The 15,395-nt window shown below is 40.4% G+C and overlaps 2 protein-coding genes across 2 annotated transcripts; one reads left to right on the plus strand and one right to left on the minus strand.

Annotated features, from left to right (window-relative positions):
* Window positions 1-245: 245 nt before the first annotated feature.
* LOC307259590 (selenocysteine insertion sequence-binding protein 2-like) lies at window positions 246-6,152 on the plus strand. The gene is made up of 18 exons (XM_080039532.1): window positions 246-381; window positions 845-993; window positions 1,267-1,438; window positions 1,531-1,606; window positions 1,733-1,944; window positions 2,056-2,140; window positions 2,246-2,340; window positions 2,858-3,004; window positions 3,108-3,197; window positions 3,285-3,383; window positions 3,489-3,621; window positions 3,812-3,978; window positions 4,086-4,224; window positions 4,330-4,516; window positions 4,614-4,834; window positions 5,203-5,357; window positions 5,449-5,644; window positions 6,018-6,152. Exons 1-18 carry the CDS (start codon window positions 373-375, stop codon window positions 6,143-6,145), a joined length of 2,460 nt encoding a protein of 819 aa, XP_079895658.1. The 5' UTR covers window positions 246-372; the 3' UTR covers window positions 6,146-6,152.
* Window positions 6,153-9,007: 2,855 nt separating this feature from the next.
* On the minus strand, window positions 9,008-15,335 carry prlrb (prolactin receptor b). The gene is made up of 9 exons (XM_080046077.1): window positions 15,207-15,335; window positions 13,688-13,861; window positions 12,827-12,959; window positions 11,660-11,829; window positions 10,693-10,862; window positions 10,260-10,401; window positions 10,056-10,152; window positions 9,907-9,976; window positions 9,008-9,811 (listed from the first exon to the last, which is right to left on the minus strand). The coding sequence occupies exons 2-9, from the start codon at window positions 13,749-13,751 to the stop codon at window positions 9,020-9,022; spliced, it is 1,638 nt and encodes a 545-aa protein (XP_079902203.1). The 5' UTR covers window positions 13,752-13,861; window positions 15,207-15,335; the 3' UTR covers window positions 9,008-9,019.
* Between the last annotated feature and the right edge of the window lie 60 nt (window positions 15,336-15,395).

The raw sequence follows: 15,395 nt of genomic DNA on the forward strand, positions 1-15,395 counted from the left end.
AATATTTAACTTTTTACTTATAATATTTTTTTAGAAATTCATGGTTTCTTCCATGCTTGTTTAAATCATAGTACCACACATTTTTCTTATTGAGAATAAAAAGAAAAGCATTTACATATAGCTTTATATCTGCACCTCTGGTTATGTTGGTATATTTACGCTGAGCGCCGCCAGATGTCGCTGTCAGCGCTGCTCACAATGTAAACACATGCTAACTGCTGCTATGCTATCTACAGGTTGCTTAGCCTGGACAGACAATTACACGCACACACACTGTGTCAGATAGCTATAAATAAAGCCGGAGAGTTTGACAACACTATGGAAGATGCAGTGAACATGCGGGGATGTGACTGGATGTAGTTAAACCTCAAGATGGACAAGGTAGTGAAAGTCATTTACGGATGTTTTTAATTTTGTTTTAGCTAGCTAGCATAAAATCGCTAACGTACGCTGATGCATACTGAACATAAGCTACAACTTTCAAACAAACTTTTACATATGCTTTATTATTATTAGTTCATTTCAACCACAACAATAAGACGTTTTGTAGCACGTTAGGTTTTGATGGCTCACCCAAAAGATAAGACAGTGGCACGTTAGCGTGCTGTTCATTTTGAGCTAAGAGCAAAGTATCACATCATTAACCACCCTATATATAAAAGTTTAAGCCTAAAACATATGGTGAAAAGTCTTCAACGTGTATACAGTGGTCAGATATTAAGTGTTGTTGATTTAGCTAACTCATGGCGTAACTTTAGCGGCAGCCCAGTAACGATCTTGTCAAAGGTCGTGTTGCAGCACATTGTGGATGTAGATGTCAGCCAGTGTTGTAATTTCCCCCCAGGAGAGCAAAATGTCATCTGCTGTCCAGTCTTTTGACCACAATCAAAACTGGAGGCAGAGGAAGGAGCCTCCAGAGCCACACTCAACCTCATCAGCATCACATATTTTTTTACCAAATCCCCATGTGTCCCAACAACAGAGTTTGAGAGGGTAAGAAGGATCAATCAATTCACCATAATGACCTGGGTCACATGTTCAGAAAGTTTAAATGACACAAGTATTCACTTTTTTAGTTGTCCAGCAGGGTCACTACATTTCCTTAAGGTGTCTTCAAAGCATTAAAACTAATCTCCTAAAATTCTTAAAATGCTCAGACATGGGAACGTTTTTTTTTTTTTTCAACAACAACAAATTCACATTATTGATGGCATCTACCAAGTGTCAATCCACTTATTTGTGTGAATTGTTCATGCCTTTGTTAAGGAACCGGTCAGGTGTGAGCCCTAAGCGAAATCCATCAAAAAGGAATGAAGAGGCAGCAGGGAAAGGAGTAGATGTGCCCAGGCGTCATGGCTACAGCAGCAGCCGTCGGGCTAGAGACAGCGGAGATGGTTTCATGCAGAGAGACAGGTCCGTACGTGACCCACAAGCAAAGGTTGGTTTCATTTCATGTACCAGGAAAGAAAATTGCTTAATCAAACTTTCTTCATGAAATGAATAAAGAGTGATTTTAATCCCTCTCCACAGACATCAAAAAGCAACAATGACTGTTATGCTCAAAGCAGAGTTATGGGCAAAAGCTCAGCGGATGCACAGAGAAAAGGTAGTTGTCACACATGACATGACAGTATTAAAACTCCTTGCTGAACGATACCTGGCACCTTCGACTCAACTCAACATAACTTATTATATTTGGGTTAATACTTTTTTGCCACTAATTTGACCATAGGTTTTAGAGGAGCCAGATCTGCCCCAAACTCTGCCGGGAAGTCTAATCCAGCACAAAGCGACCTGGTTCAGTTTGATATGCAGATGACTGATTTCCCAGAGTTAGCTTGTGGCGTGTCTCTGGACAAAGCAGCAGGCCCGCCGCCTGCACAGAAAGAGGGCTGGGGTCCCGTTCCTCAAACACAAGTGCCATCACCATCATCTTCCTGGAGGGTGAGCTCACTGAAACAACAGGTGTTGATATTGTGCAGTTTGCTGTAAATGCTTCACCAATATAGAGTTATACTCATGAATGTTGTGCTGTTGTGATTTTCTATTGAACAGTCTGGCAGGAGAGGAGCCCCAACACAACCTGAGCCCCATCGTATTAGCTCTAATGCTAAGCCAGATTCTTCTGCTGCACCTCCAGGTAGGGCTCAGACCCGGTAGTCATCCTTCTACTGACTATACAGCAGTGTAAATAACAGCTCAGATATTGATCTTCTTATTTATTTGCTTGTTTGTATGTGAACAGCTCAGCCGGTGGTGTTTTCCTGGGCTAACGTTGCCTCTCAGCCTCCAAAGAAACCTCTCCCGAAAGAGGAGACGATCAGCAGCAATCACACAGAGGTGAGACAGATATCTTTGAGTATTTTTTTCTTGCCCGCTTTTGCCAATAATGGTTTGTGATGGTGGGCTATCAAACTAAATGTGTGACTCAATTGTGCATGCAGGAAGCTGTTTTATTCTTTTAGTGAAGTTTCATTCAGTACCATTTGACCTTTTAAGATGCACATTCACTACTGCTTGCTACAGTAACTTAGAAGGTCATAATGTCAAATTGTGAAATTTAGCAAACCATATTGTAATTTGTTAATCCATTCATTCTTTTTCTGGCATTTATCTGGACCCAGGACTTGTTCATTTGTAAACTATATTATTAGGAATTATTGTTCTATAGAGCTGGGGTGCACTGACAGAAATGTGATATAAATGTCAATAGATGTACGTACTAAATAACTTTAAGTCATAGTGTTCGTACTAGTTTTCCCTCACCATTTAAACAGTATGATGTTGAGAAAGGTTTTGAATTATTTATTTGCCTTTTAATATCATTTTCTATCCCTTCAACTTTTCATTTCGTCAGACAAAGGAAATCTCTGCGCAGCAGGAAGACGGAGCGCCAGGGAAGAAGAAAAGGAGGAAAAAGAAAAAGAAGTCTAAAGGTGCTGATGAAGAGGAAGAAGCTGAGTCAGAAGAGCCGGCCATTTATCAGGAGCCTCCAAAGTTTGAGGTGAGTTCAAATGTTTCTTTATTTTCATCCTCATTACATTTACTAAATAAGCGTCAAATACGTTTTGGATTGAAGAGGACTTGTTTTCTTTTTATCTTTTCAGGATGAAGAGGAGTTTCCAGGCTTGACTCTAGCTTTACCTGGACCTGATAGATTCACAACCAGCAGCTATGCAGCTAAACTATGCAAAGAGGTATGTATTTCACCCTGTGGGGTCAGGACAGAGTCATTGAAATTAATCTGACTGTATGTAATTTGTAAAACCTTTTTTTTTCTTCAGGAAAACCAAAGAGAAGGTATTCAGCATCAGTCTGACCAAAATAAAGAAATATCACCTGCAGGAAAAACTCAGCCCACAGAGACGTCTAAAAAAGCACAGGTTCATATATTTCTCTCACATTCAAATTAATGAAATAATCCTGGAGAAAGCGGTATGGATTGAGCCTTGTTTGAGCCTTTGTTCTTGCTCTCTGGATTTTTCTAGAAAACTGAAAAGGCGCCTGGGAAGAAAAGCAAAGTGCCTGTTCAGCTGGACATCGGAAACCTGTTGGCCGCTCTGGAAAAGAAGCAACAATCTCAAAAAGCCAAACAGGACGCCAAGCCAGTCATGATGTCAGGTGGGTTATAGGATTTGCATCTCAGCCTCCTCATTCCTCTCACTCACTTTTATGAAGATTCTTTTAACATAAGTTTTGGCTTATTGCCCTCGGTTAAAAAAAATGGCATGCTTGCAACTATATTTACTGAGCCAGACATGTTGATGCAGGGGTTTCAAAAATATATCGCCAACTCCTTGTTTTTATGTAGTTGGTGGTGGACTACCTGTTGTCCAGAAGCAACAGTTGGTCCAGAAGAAGCTGCCCTGGCTGCAGGATAAAATTGCACACAATCCCCTGGACTCCACTAGCCCTTTGGTGAAGAAAGGCAAGCAGAGAGAGGTGCCCAAAGCCAAGAAACCCACTCCCCTCAAGAAGGTAAATGCACTCACTTACTCTGGGACAAACACTAATGCACTGCATGTTAAAATAAGAATGTTTTTCAGCGGTGAAGCCATGTTGTTTATTTTCTCACTGATTCTTAGGTTATCTTGAAAGAAAGGGAGGAGAGGAAACTGAGACGCTTGCAGGAGGAGAGAGGGCTGCCGCCAGAGAACGAGCTCAAAGCTGCGAATGATGCCACAGAAGAAGAAGAAGAGGAGCAGGGTGACACAAATATCACAGGTCAGAGTGAGCATGTTAAACAATAGAGTTACGTTCAGTCCTACAGTAAATAGTTAGGAACTTCTTCGATCATAGCTGATATTTGAACTGAATTTTGTGCTTCAGAACCCTCAGATGAGGTCAGTAGTCCTACAGAGGAACTTGAAGATCATTCAGAGTTTAACGGCACAAACCAGATGGTGAAAGAAGGTGACGAAGAGCCCGACAAAGACGAGGCAGCAGAGCAACAACCCACCTCCCCTGTGCCCTGCCCGGTTAACCGACCCAAAATCCACAGCAGAAAGTTCAGAGAGTAAGACATTTAATCTCACACAATTTGATTTAAATTTCTCTCCTTTGTTTGCTTAATTGACGTGTGTGTGTATATATTGTTTTTTTGTACACGTCAGCTATTGCAGCCAGATGCTGAGCAAAGACGTGGACGAGTGTGTGACGGCTCTGCTGAAGGAGCTGGTCCGTTTCCAGGACCGTCTGTACCAGAAGGATCCCATGAAGGCCCGCATGAAGAGACGCATCGTGATGGGGCTCAGAGAGGTCCTCAAACACCTCAAACTCAGGAAGGTCAAGTGTGTCGTCATCTCACCCAACTGTGAACGCATCCAGTCCAAAGGTACGGGGTGACGCTGAGAGCCTCACTGTGTATGATGATGATGATGATGATGATAGGATCTTATTTTATGGATTGTAATCATTATGCACATCGTATGAACCCAGTCTTGTCCTTGTTCTGTGGATAAGGTTTCATTCACACCAAATCAGGCGGTGAACAGGTTTTCTCATTATTTTGAATGAGACCCATCTGTTTTCTCCCAACAAAAACAACAACAACACAGCTGGTAGTGGCGAGAAAGTAGAAGACAGCTCAACTTTTGGAGAACAAAAAAAAACTTTGGGGAAAAAATCAACCCTATGTCGTGCTAACACTGCCTAACAGGAAACAGGATTCAGACATGTGCCTGAAAATGTCTCTCTTTGCAGGCGGCCTGGACGAGGCTCTTTACACCATCATCGACACCTGTCGTGAACAGGGCGTGCCGTTCGTGTTTGGCCTCTCCAGGAAAGCTTTGGGCCGCTGCGTCAACAAGGCCGTGCCTGTCAGCCTGGTGGGCATCTTCAACTACGATGGTGCTCAGGTACGCTGTTTGTTCAGACACAGTCATTGTTGAAAGTATATTTGATGTTATCACAATACGCATATAAAACAAAAGCCTTTCTTCCCCACAGGACCTCTATCACAAGATGATCGAGTTGTCCTCTGAGGCCAGGAGAGCCTATGAGGAGATGGTGTTGAGCCTGGAGCACAGCGGCCCGCTGGAGGAGGAGCAGACGGTGAACACAGAGGAAGAGCTGCAGACCAGCAGCCTGAATGAGGAGGCTGAGCCCAGTCCAGACACCACACAGCCAGAGGAACCAGAATACAGTAAGTTACAGTTCTGACCCAATGTTTTTTCTGAAACCTGCACTTATTATGCGAGGTATCAACAATTTTAAAGTGTAATTTCTTGTCCAATTAATTCCACTGTAGGTGTATACGGGGATACAATAACAGACTAACCAACTATTTACAGTTAAATAAAAATCTAATAATTCCACGGCTCACCGGTAAAGCGCTTACCATTAAGGCAATATTCCTTGTCGCAGAGGACCCACGTTCGACTCTAGTCCGGGCCGTTCATTGCATGTCTTTCCCCCTATCTCTCTTTGATTTCATCTGTGTCCTTACAACTACCCAATGAAGGTGAACACACACACAAAAAAATCTTTTAACTCCCTTTGTGTATTTCTTCTTCTAGTAAAAATCTGGAAGAAAATGTTGGAGAAGGATTGCAACCACACCTTTCTGAACTTTGAGGAGCAGCTAAGCTCCATGCACCTGAACAGTGAATGTACTGAAAACGCTGATGAAGACGAGAAGAGTTGACAGTGGCAAAGCCTTCAGTGCCTACAGAAGAAAAAATGAACCCACTGGTGCTGATCACCAGCTTAGAAAGAAACTACGATGGATTTAACCCCGCAGGAAGAGAGTAATGCAAGGAGCCCTGCTGCGGTGTTTCCCAACCTGGGGTTTTTGTCAGGAAATTAATCATGTTGCCAATTTTTGCAATGAATTATGAATTCCTTTATCTTTTTTTGTTGTGAGTTCAAGATAATTGGGCAAGGATTAATTTAAGAGTGTGTGTGTGTTTCTGACTTAAGTCACTTTCAGGTACACGCACTTCAGACTTAAGACTAATTGATTGGGGACGGTTTGTGCAATTGGTGACAAAGATTGTTTCCCTAATTGGTGAAACTCTATATTTTTGGGTCAGTGGTTAAGGTAGGTGAGTGTTAGGTTTAGGTAAGCAATTGTCCATTTTAAGACCCCAAAATTGATCTAAGACTTTGAATTTGAGTCGTAGGAGCGGAAGAGGTTGACCACTGACTTACTTGGACCAAAGCAGTCACTTCAAAAGATCCCCCAATATGAAGCAACAAACATGTTTCCTGTGAACATCATGTGAACGTGTTTGTGGCAGTTTACCCACTGAATGTGTGCAGAATTTCAACCAGTTATAGAGTTCGAGGAAATTTTCAGTGATGTTTAGACACTGTTTTGGAGCCCTGGGGCCATTATGGTGCTTCTTTTTTTTGTTTGTTATCAATTGGGTTTAGTTTAAAAAAAAAAGTGTTTGGTGAGTAGAAAATAAGTTGAGAAAAATGCAGTGCTCAAAGGGCACACAATTTTGAATTCAACAAAATGTCATGATCCTTATTTTTTGGGTTAAATTGTCTTAATCCTCTTGGCCACCATGACACTTCAGTTTAGACTTAAAAGTGCACTATGCTGCTTATTTTACGTAAGAAATTAGCTTCGAAAAAATTTTATATCCTGATTGCAGGATTGATATGTTATTGATATTGATTTCTTTTTCTTTTTCTGAGACTATCAAATTACTACACATTGTAGTACAACCTATGATGAGGAATAAATTGTGGTATTTGATTTTTCTTAATTCAGGAAAAAAAACAGCAGAATAATGTCAAGGAATGTTACCTGCTGTTAATGTGACTCGTTTAAAAAGAGTTAATGAGTTTACAGTTGGACTACATGGCGAGGAAATTATTATTTAAAATAGGAAAAATGCAGGAATCTAAAATGCAGTGTGACAGTCGGACATGGAAAGAAGCAACAATAATGACATCTAAAATAAATGAGATATAAAGACAAAAAGAAAATTCTGTTGAAGTAGATAGATATTGCTAATATAAAAAAAAATCTGCAACATTATGGAAAAAGGCTGATTATAATGTGAATTTATTGTAATTTGAGGTTTTAATGGAGTTGGGTTGATCTAAAGTGGACCTACAGCAAGCTGATGACTTTGTACAATTCTACATGGAGGTGGGAAGTGGGTTGTTAGGAAGCTAAACTAAAATAGGCAGCTTAATGGATGACATTTTCACTTTAAAACAGGAACAGCACAGGTGCGACTAACTGCATAATGTATTTATGCCTGTTCCAGGTGCGGGATAGTGGGACACTTAAAATGAAAAGGAGCCATCTTTACTGTTACTAGTAACACATGTATTTCCTGCTCAGTCAAAATATCTGCTGTGAAAATAAGTACTGTCGTAAGCTTGATATGGATCTTACAGGAAAAGTAAAAAAATGTAGGAAGCTTGCTCATTTGCTTTTCGGTAGAGTTTGATAAAGTCACCACTCTCGAATCTGTGTGTTAAAGTGAGCGTGTCTATGTTCCCACCGCCCGTTGGTCCCACATTTTAAAGTAATCAAACTATATAATAGAGAATCGTATGTCTGTTTGTTTGATTGGGTGTGTTTTATTCCTTGTCTAACCTCTCTGTTCCCTTACCCTAACCACACAGCTGTGATGCCTGAACCTTATCGCCAATTTTAGGAACATAGGGCTGTGGGACCATAGGGATGACCCCGTGTTAAATATAGGGCTTTAGCCAACAGCTGCTTAGCTAAACATTGAGACTGTCCAGAGGTAACAATCAGTCTACCTGCACCTCTAAAGCTTAACGACTGTTAACAGTTAAACAATGAAGCACATAACTCCCCGTAACAATTTTTTTTTACACTAAACATCTTCCCAGGTGATTCTCCCCCTCTCCAGTCTTTGTGCTAAGCTTGTTAGCCACTGGTTGTAACCTTACATTTACAATATCATACGATGTTATGTTTTAATTTTTCAGGTGGTTCAGTCAATTCTGTGGTAGTGAGACCAAACTGTGAAACAACAGCAATTAAGAACTGCATGGTGAAAGGCCTAATGTTGAAGAGATATATTTTTGATTAAGCTCTTTTATAAATCCTTGAATATAAAATCTAATAATGAGAATAGACACATTTCCCAGTAGAAGGGAGATAATAACATACTTTTTTAATAAATAGTAAGATGTTTCAGTTGCAGCATGTTGAATGGGAAATTAAAATCAGTGTAGTTTGGAGCTTATTCACTTCTCAGAGGTAAATATCAATTTAAAATGTAATTTGCATACATAGGAGAAAATAGTGTTTACTTTCAGTGAGTGACGCGTAGTGGACTCCGTATGCTTCCCTAAGTAATCCCAGCATCACAAAAGAGTGAAAGTAAAAGTCCTTACCTCCTGGGATCTTTACGTAAAGAAAAAAAGGATTTTTAATTTGTTACATTTGTCAATAGATGTTGCAGTAAATAATTTCATTTTGATCTGAATAAAATCATCTTTGAACATGTTTGTTATGTCTGAACAATATCTCCAATCTCTTACCAATAAATCACTGGGGACGTGTATGATTTGTGAGCATTTACATTAGAAGTGGTGCAGGGATAGTTTCTACATATCCGCCATCGATGAGTTCTGTACACGATCCCACTTTATAGGGATGTCCTGGCTTCTGAAGGGCACAGTCTGTGTAGTGATTACCCTTTTCTCTACTACAGGAAGTGTCAACTAACTCATTGTGTTTCTGCACAAAGACCACATTGTCCCCGTGCACCTTGTTAACCCTGCTGTAGTCCTCAGATACTTTCTCCTCTTGGTTCTGAACCTCCATGGATTCAGAGGTGTTCAGCGCTTCCTTTTCTTTCTCCAGGATAAGAATATTGTCACCGTTCACCACTTTCACTCGGCTGTAGTCAACCTCCTGTTTGTTTTCCTCATGTCTCTGAATATCCACATAGCCGCTGTTTGTGAACAGTTTGACGATGTTCTCTTGATTTAGACTCTGTTCAGTTGCTCCTGTGTTAATACAGTTTGTACGTTGCTGTTTATGAGTAGGCTCAATATTAGATAGACCCTCCCCGGAGAGAGACGTATTGGTCAATACAAAGTTATCTATATCATTCTTTCTTTCCTCAGCCTTTTCCCACTCATTGTGGCCGGTGTTTGACTCCTTACATTGGATTTCTTTGTCAAAGAGGAAGCCAGCGGGAACGATAAAGCTTTTCTTCTTTTTCTGAGAATTTGATGGATTGACGTGTAGCCCATCATCATTGTCAGTCACGATTAAGAAGTCCTCCATCTGGTCCTTGCAGGCCACCGTTAGAGGAAAGCCCTGGTTGGTGATCAGGGCATTGATGTCTTCAGATCTCCTGCTCTGAAAGAGTTACATAGGGTTAATTCAGTGAATTGTGACCTCACCATTGGTATCAAGTCCAATATGTTGGAAATACTATACAGATGTAGTTTCACCTTCAGAAGCTTATAATCAACTCCTATTATCTTTGGACCAGGAACAGGGGGCAGAACACACTGCCTCACACTGAGGAAGAAAATAAGTCAAATGAGTCTAATTATAATTATCATATTGAAAGAAAAAAGATATATAGAGAGATACATACTTTTTCCTCTTCTTGACAAGGATGCACATTGCTGCTATAAATGGGAATGCAGGGAGGGTGGATACCATTATCCAAAGAAGTCTCCCACTCTGAAGATCTGAATAAACAAATAAAATCAACCATGTTTCAATGGTTAGTGGAACTTGTAACAGCTGCCACCTTGCTGTATAGCCAAAGCACAAGCAAAGAACGTCTGAGACTTACAGTCAGGGATTCTCACATAGGTAGCGTTGCTCCACTCGCTCCAGGAGCTGTGGTCCAGCCTACAGTGAACCTGAACCGTGTACTCCACCCCCGGACTGACGCTGTACAGGTTGAAATGGGTTTCAGTACCTGACATGTAATCCTAGCCAAGACAAAAAAGAATAATTTCACCGGCTTAAGTTGTAGAAGCGAAGCCTCGCATCCATTGTTTTGTCCAAACAACCGTCCAAAAAGAAAAGATATTCAGTTAACAATCTGGGGACTAAATCCTCAAGTTTACAGCTTTATATTTGACAGTGAATAAACAACTTTGTTTACAGATCCTTGCTGTTTTACTTTTTTTTTGCAACCAACAGCAGTGAAAACCAAGCTACAATTGTTTGTTTTTTGGGGGGAATTCAATTCAATTCAGTTTTTAACTTTTAAAACTCACCTGCCAGTTGTCGCTGTTTCCTTGTTTGACTCTTAGTTCATATTTAATGGTGACCCAGCCAGACTTGGTGTCCGTGTTATGGGGACGCTCCCATCTGATATGGAGGTATAGACTGTGCTCTCTCTCCTCCACCAGCAGTGATGTTACATTTTCAGGAGCATTTGGCTTTACTGTCGAGCAAAGACAGAACGAGACTCAGAGGCCAAAGCAGTGTACCAAACAAAGGACCAGAATTGTCATACATAGAGTTACACTGCATGGCTAAAACTGTCAGTTATACTGTATGTTTTAAACATTAAGTATGTTTAGATCCCTGGGACAAAACCTAACATTCTTACCCACCTGACAGGACACCAAATGTTTTGTAAGTTCAGTACATGAGGATCCAATACACGACTTCCCACACAACTGAAGAAATTTGATCTGAGACTGTACACTGAGTTTTACACTGGGCATAAACCAGTTCTGGCTCATTCTGTTCAGGTTTCCATTTGAGTTTAGTATCTGTCATTCAGTACTTTTCCATTTCTTCTTACTAAGCTCCAGGAGGCTGCACAGCCAATACAAATGTGCTAATCATTAGCTTCATCAATACAGATCATTATCTGCTGTGATAACGCCAATAGTTCTAGATCTAGACATCAATAGTTCAAAATGTTTCACTCCCAGTGCCACACAGAAAGATGAGCTAAGCCGATTAAGATATGCATGACAATAATTAAGAATCATTAAAGGTATTTTTATTAACATTTTAAACCCTTAATATTATAAAATAATGTTGTGGCAAATGTCCTCAGTGTCAGTCGGAAATGCTAATTATATCCACTGTGCTTCAGAGTTGTGTGTTAAACAACAATGCATGAAGGTCACTTCTTTTTATAGACAATGTACAGTAAATAATACAGTGCTGAGCCAAACCCACATGAAACATTTTCTACCTCTCGCCTGGTTCATTTCTACAAATTACCTATTTGCATCAAGTCCATCTTAAGGGTGTCTGAAGATGCATTCCCGAGGGCGTTGGAGGCCAGCACTGTCAGGTGGTAGTCCACCCAGATAGAGGTGTGGTTCTTGTTAAAGAAACAGGAGTTCCTCCCCGCTGACCTGTAGTCCGGACACTCCAACATTCCCTCCAATCTGTACGTTGACAAAACAAGACCTTTACCTTAACAGGATATAAGGGTACACGGCTCAGGGCATTTGTGTTTGTGAGTGGTAACACTCACTAAAAAGCATTACGCAAAGTACAGGTCAAGCTGAGGGAATTTCATTCTGCACTTACTTGGGCATAAACTAAAGTATTAGACAAATCAATGGCCAGGTCAGGGGGATCACCAATGTCATTTGGATTTATCTTCCAGATACCTTGGTTGTCAAAAACTAAATGTAATTGCAATCTAGGCAGTAGTTATTGAGATATTTTGTTCTGGACAAAAGTTGTGGACCAACAGTTTGACTCTGCCCCCCCCTTAAAAAGTCTTAACCAACCAATCAGTGTTAGTGGGGCTAGTGTTGGCATTTTGCCCTCCGGTCAGAGTGATTCAGGGTCACACAGGTGAAACGCTCTGCAGGTTTCCTTCTACAGCAACAAAGGTTTGTACTTGGCTGACTGAGCACCAGGGTGAAAACAACAGAGTTTTCCACTCACCTGTCTGTAACACTGCACTGATGACATCAACTGCTTCTTTTTTTAGCTTTTTTTTCTGATCAAATTTTGAACAATTAAAATACCAATTAACAAGATAAAGTGTGATTTGTTTTTTTTAAGACGTAAATATACTGAATAATACACTACTGTATACATGGGAAAGCAAAGTATTTTAAATAAAGAGATGTGCATAGAAAAAAGAAGACAAGAAATTAAAATTTGAGTAAAGACAGGTTGGGAGAATTATTATTGGATACCAACGCTAATCCAATGAAAACAACAATATATAATACAATAATTACTACAATACACCATACGTACAATAAAAAATACAGTAAACTGTGATTGAAAAACTGGTTTCACTTCCAGAGCTTTGATGTATGTTATGCCCCTCTCTATTCTCCATCACCTCTCCTGTACCTGTACTGTCTGTGACATGTTGAATACATGCAAAGAAAATGTAAACACTAAAGACATTGGACTGACCCCTCTCTAGTGTAGTGTAGGTGGTGTGTGGTGGGCAGCCCTCCATCTGAGCCCGGCTCCCACCAGCAGGTAAACGTCTCCTTCTCTGGAGACCGACAGCCGAGCAGGACTGGTTTCCCCGGTGGAGACATGCCTGGCAACCCGTGTGACAAACAAGCATCAGCTCCCCAATTAAACACTAATACAATTATAAAGAGAATCTGTAGCATAGTAAGACTAGCCAAGTGTTTATCCAAGCTCCATGAAGGTACATTCTGTTTGTTCTAACTACATTGAAGAATGACACTTCACATGAACTTTTTATAATCAATTGTCGAGATGTCTTGGATAATCCACACAAGATGCTGTAAACAGATTTAATCTTATTCAAACTACTTCATTTTAATTGAGCTTAGGAGCTAAAGCTTGTGTGAGAGACTGTATAGTTTTGTAAAGATGTTAGCTGTCTGTAAACTAGCTAGCTAGGGGGGTATGACATACAATAAAGGTGTTTATAAGGGTGTGGCAGTTGTATAGTGCACGGAAACCATGCGGCAACCAAGGAGAATGTCTTGAGTAGAGAGAAATTAAGTTGGTCAATGCAACAAATAACAAATTAGCTTATATTTTAGTGCAGATCCAGAAATAGTAGTTTAGAATCTGAAACATTTCTTAATGTTACATTTCATAAGGCTACATAAACTGTGTTTTTATATGTGTGTTAAAACTATCTGATTGATATCTGGTTAACATGATAGTAGAATTGTTCAAAGTGGTGTCAGACTTTTGGAGCCCACTGTTTCTATTTTCTATTTTAAACTGCCCTTTTAACATCCCAATGTTATAAACCAAAGATAATGTCAATTGTGCCTTTCAACTTACTGTTGCACTTCACCACTGCAGACAGCAACACAAGGAGTGCCAATAACCCAAAACCACTCCTCATCCTGGGTCAAACTGTCACACTGTGTGTCCTGAAAAGGGAAGTGACATCACCAACCTCTGGTTACTGAGGGGACAATAAACCCGTGGCTCGGTCGCGTGGCTTGTTTTGACCTAAAACAAGGAGATATGAAGGGAAAACAAGGAGCACAACCGATCAATGTTTGTACAAGTTGTAGACGACATATGCATCAACGGTCATCACATGCTCAGGAAACATAATATACCATAAACACTGAAGTTATATTTATGATGTTATGGTTACAAGTTTCCAAAACAAAGGTGAGTAATACTACGGGAGCAGCTGGGTTTCAAAACATAACTGGATTTACCAAAATTAACCAGGCAACCTTAGAAACGGATTAAGCTGTTTCCTGTTGGTATGACTGCACCACAAACAGTGAAGCTTTAGTTCGTAGAGTTAAATACTTGTATTAATCGCATATTTATTTTTTAACACATCTGGCTGACAGAAATGTCGCTTTATCAAGTAACCTTAATGGACTTCAGACTTTTTTTTTATGTACTTCCTTATTTCTGGAGCCCATCTTCTTTCATATCCTTATTTAGATACACACACACCATGCAGAGAGGAGAGAGAGAGAGAGAGAGAGAGAGAGAGAGAGAGAGAGAGAGAGAGAGAGAGGCACAGACTTCTGCACACTCTTGAAACACAAAAACCCAGAGACACCAAGCTCATCTTATCTGCATTCAAAGTCAGGTCTGGTTTTCCTGCAGGATTCTGGAACCGTTTGACATTTCCAGGAGGTGAATTCATTGGGCTCAGAGTGAGCACACAGCAGATTTATGCTCCCTAGTTCAAGCTTTCTCTGCCTCCCTGACAATGGTGAAATGCTTTAAGTCAACTGAAAACTAGACTAAATGTCAAAAATAAAACCCCATGCTAGATATTCAGCTTTAGTTTCAGCCCAAGCAGTTTGTGTGGGACTGTTCTTTTTTATGGAATATTATATTATGTATTCATTTAATGTTATTTGCAGACTGCATGTATTTATTCTCATAGAAATCTTAAAGCCGTAGTACTGAAATCCTGTAGGTACTAGCCTATTTCTGTGTTTTGGCATAGGCTACCATGTTAATATGCAATGTAGCTGAGTGCACTATGAATATAGGAGAATATGGGATGGAAATATCATCATCACCATTGTTACCTTTCTAGTGACTCACTTCACTTGTAATGTCCTTTATAATGTTAAAAGTTTCAGTTTCTCTCAATAATACTACCAGCCAGGTAGTTCTCATTTTGAGTGCACATCCTGTAGGCTACACCTACCTGCCTGTAGCCCACAACAAACAAAAACGTTATTACAAGGTGCTAAACCTAAATAGTTTGAAACGCAAATTTATAACCAAAGTTGCACTGATAGTAAAGACAACACACGCACGCGACACAAATAAAGGTTAATAGGCTAGGCTAGCAGTCACGGTGTTCACTCACCTAATTGAGGACGGTTGACGACGTGTTCTTTTTGTAAATAAACTTGCCCACAATAATCCTTCTTCAGTTACCTGTGGACGACCGGCGCGCTTAACGCCAGGTGGGCTTGTTTTAAAAGGTGTGTGCTCGAGGGGAGGGCTTTGTTGTCGTCACCACTTCCCTTCACTAGCCAGAGAGCATCGGCGGAGC

This window comes from Ammodytes marinus (genome assembly GCF_949987685.1).
Source record: "Ammodytes marinus genome assembly, chromosome: 2".
NCBI lineage: Eukaryota > Metazoa > Chordata > Actinopteri > Uranoscopiformes > Ammodytidae > Ammodytes > Ammodytes marinus.

Bases quoted from the DNA above. Each gene is read 5' to 3' on its own strand.
- prlrb (XM_080046077.1), bottom strand. From the start codon at position 13,751: ATGAGGAGTGGTTTTGGGTTATTGGCACTCCTTGTGTTGCTGTCTGCA. The intron at 10,153-10,259 runs GTAAGTCTCAGA...TTGTTTATTCAG, and splicing joins CTATGTGAGAATCCCTGACT to ATCTTCAGAGTGGGAGACTT. The intron at 9,812-9,906 runs GTGAAACTACAT...TAACTCTTTCAG, and splicing joins TTGATTATAAGCTTCTGAAG to AGCAGGAGATCTGAAGACAT.
- LOC307259590 (XM_080039532.1), top strand. The intron at 2,341-2,857 runs GTGAGACAGATA...TCATTTCGTCAG, and splicing joins TCAGCAGCAATCACACAGAG to ACAAAGGAAATCTCTGCGCA. The intron at 3,979-4,085 runs GTAAATGCACTC...ACTGATTCTTAG, and splicing joins AACCCACTCCCCTCAAGAAG to GTTATCTTGAAAGAAAGGGA.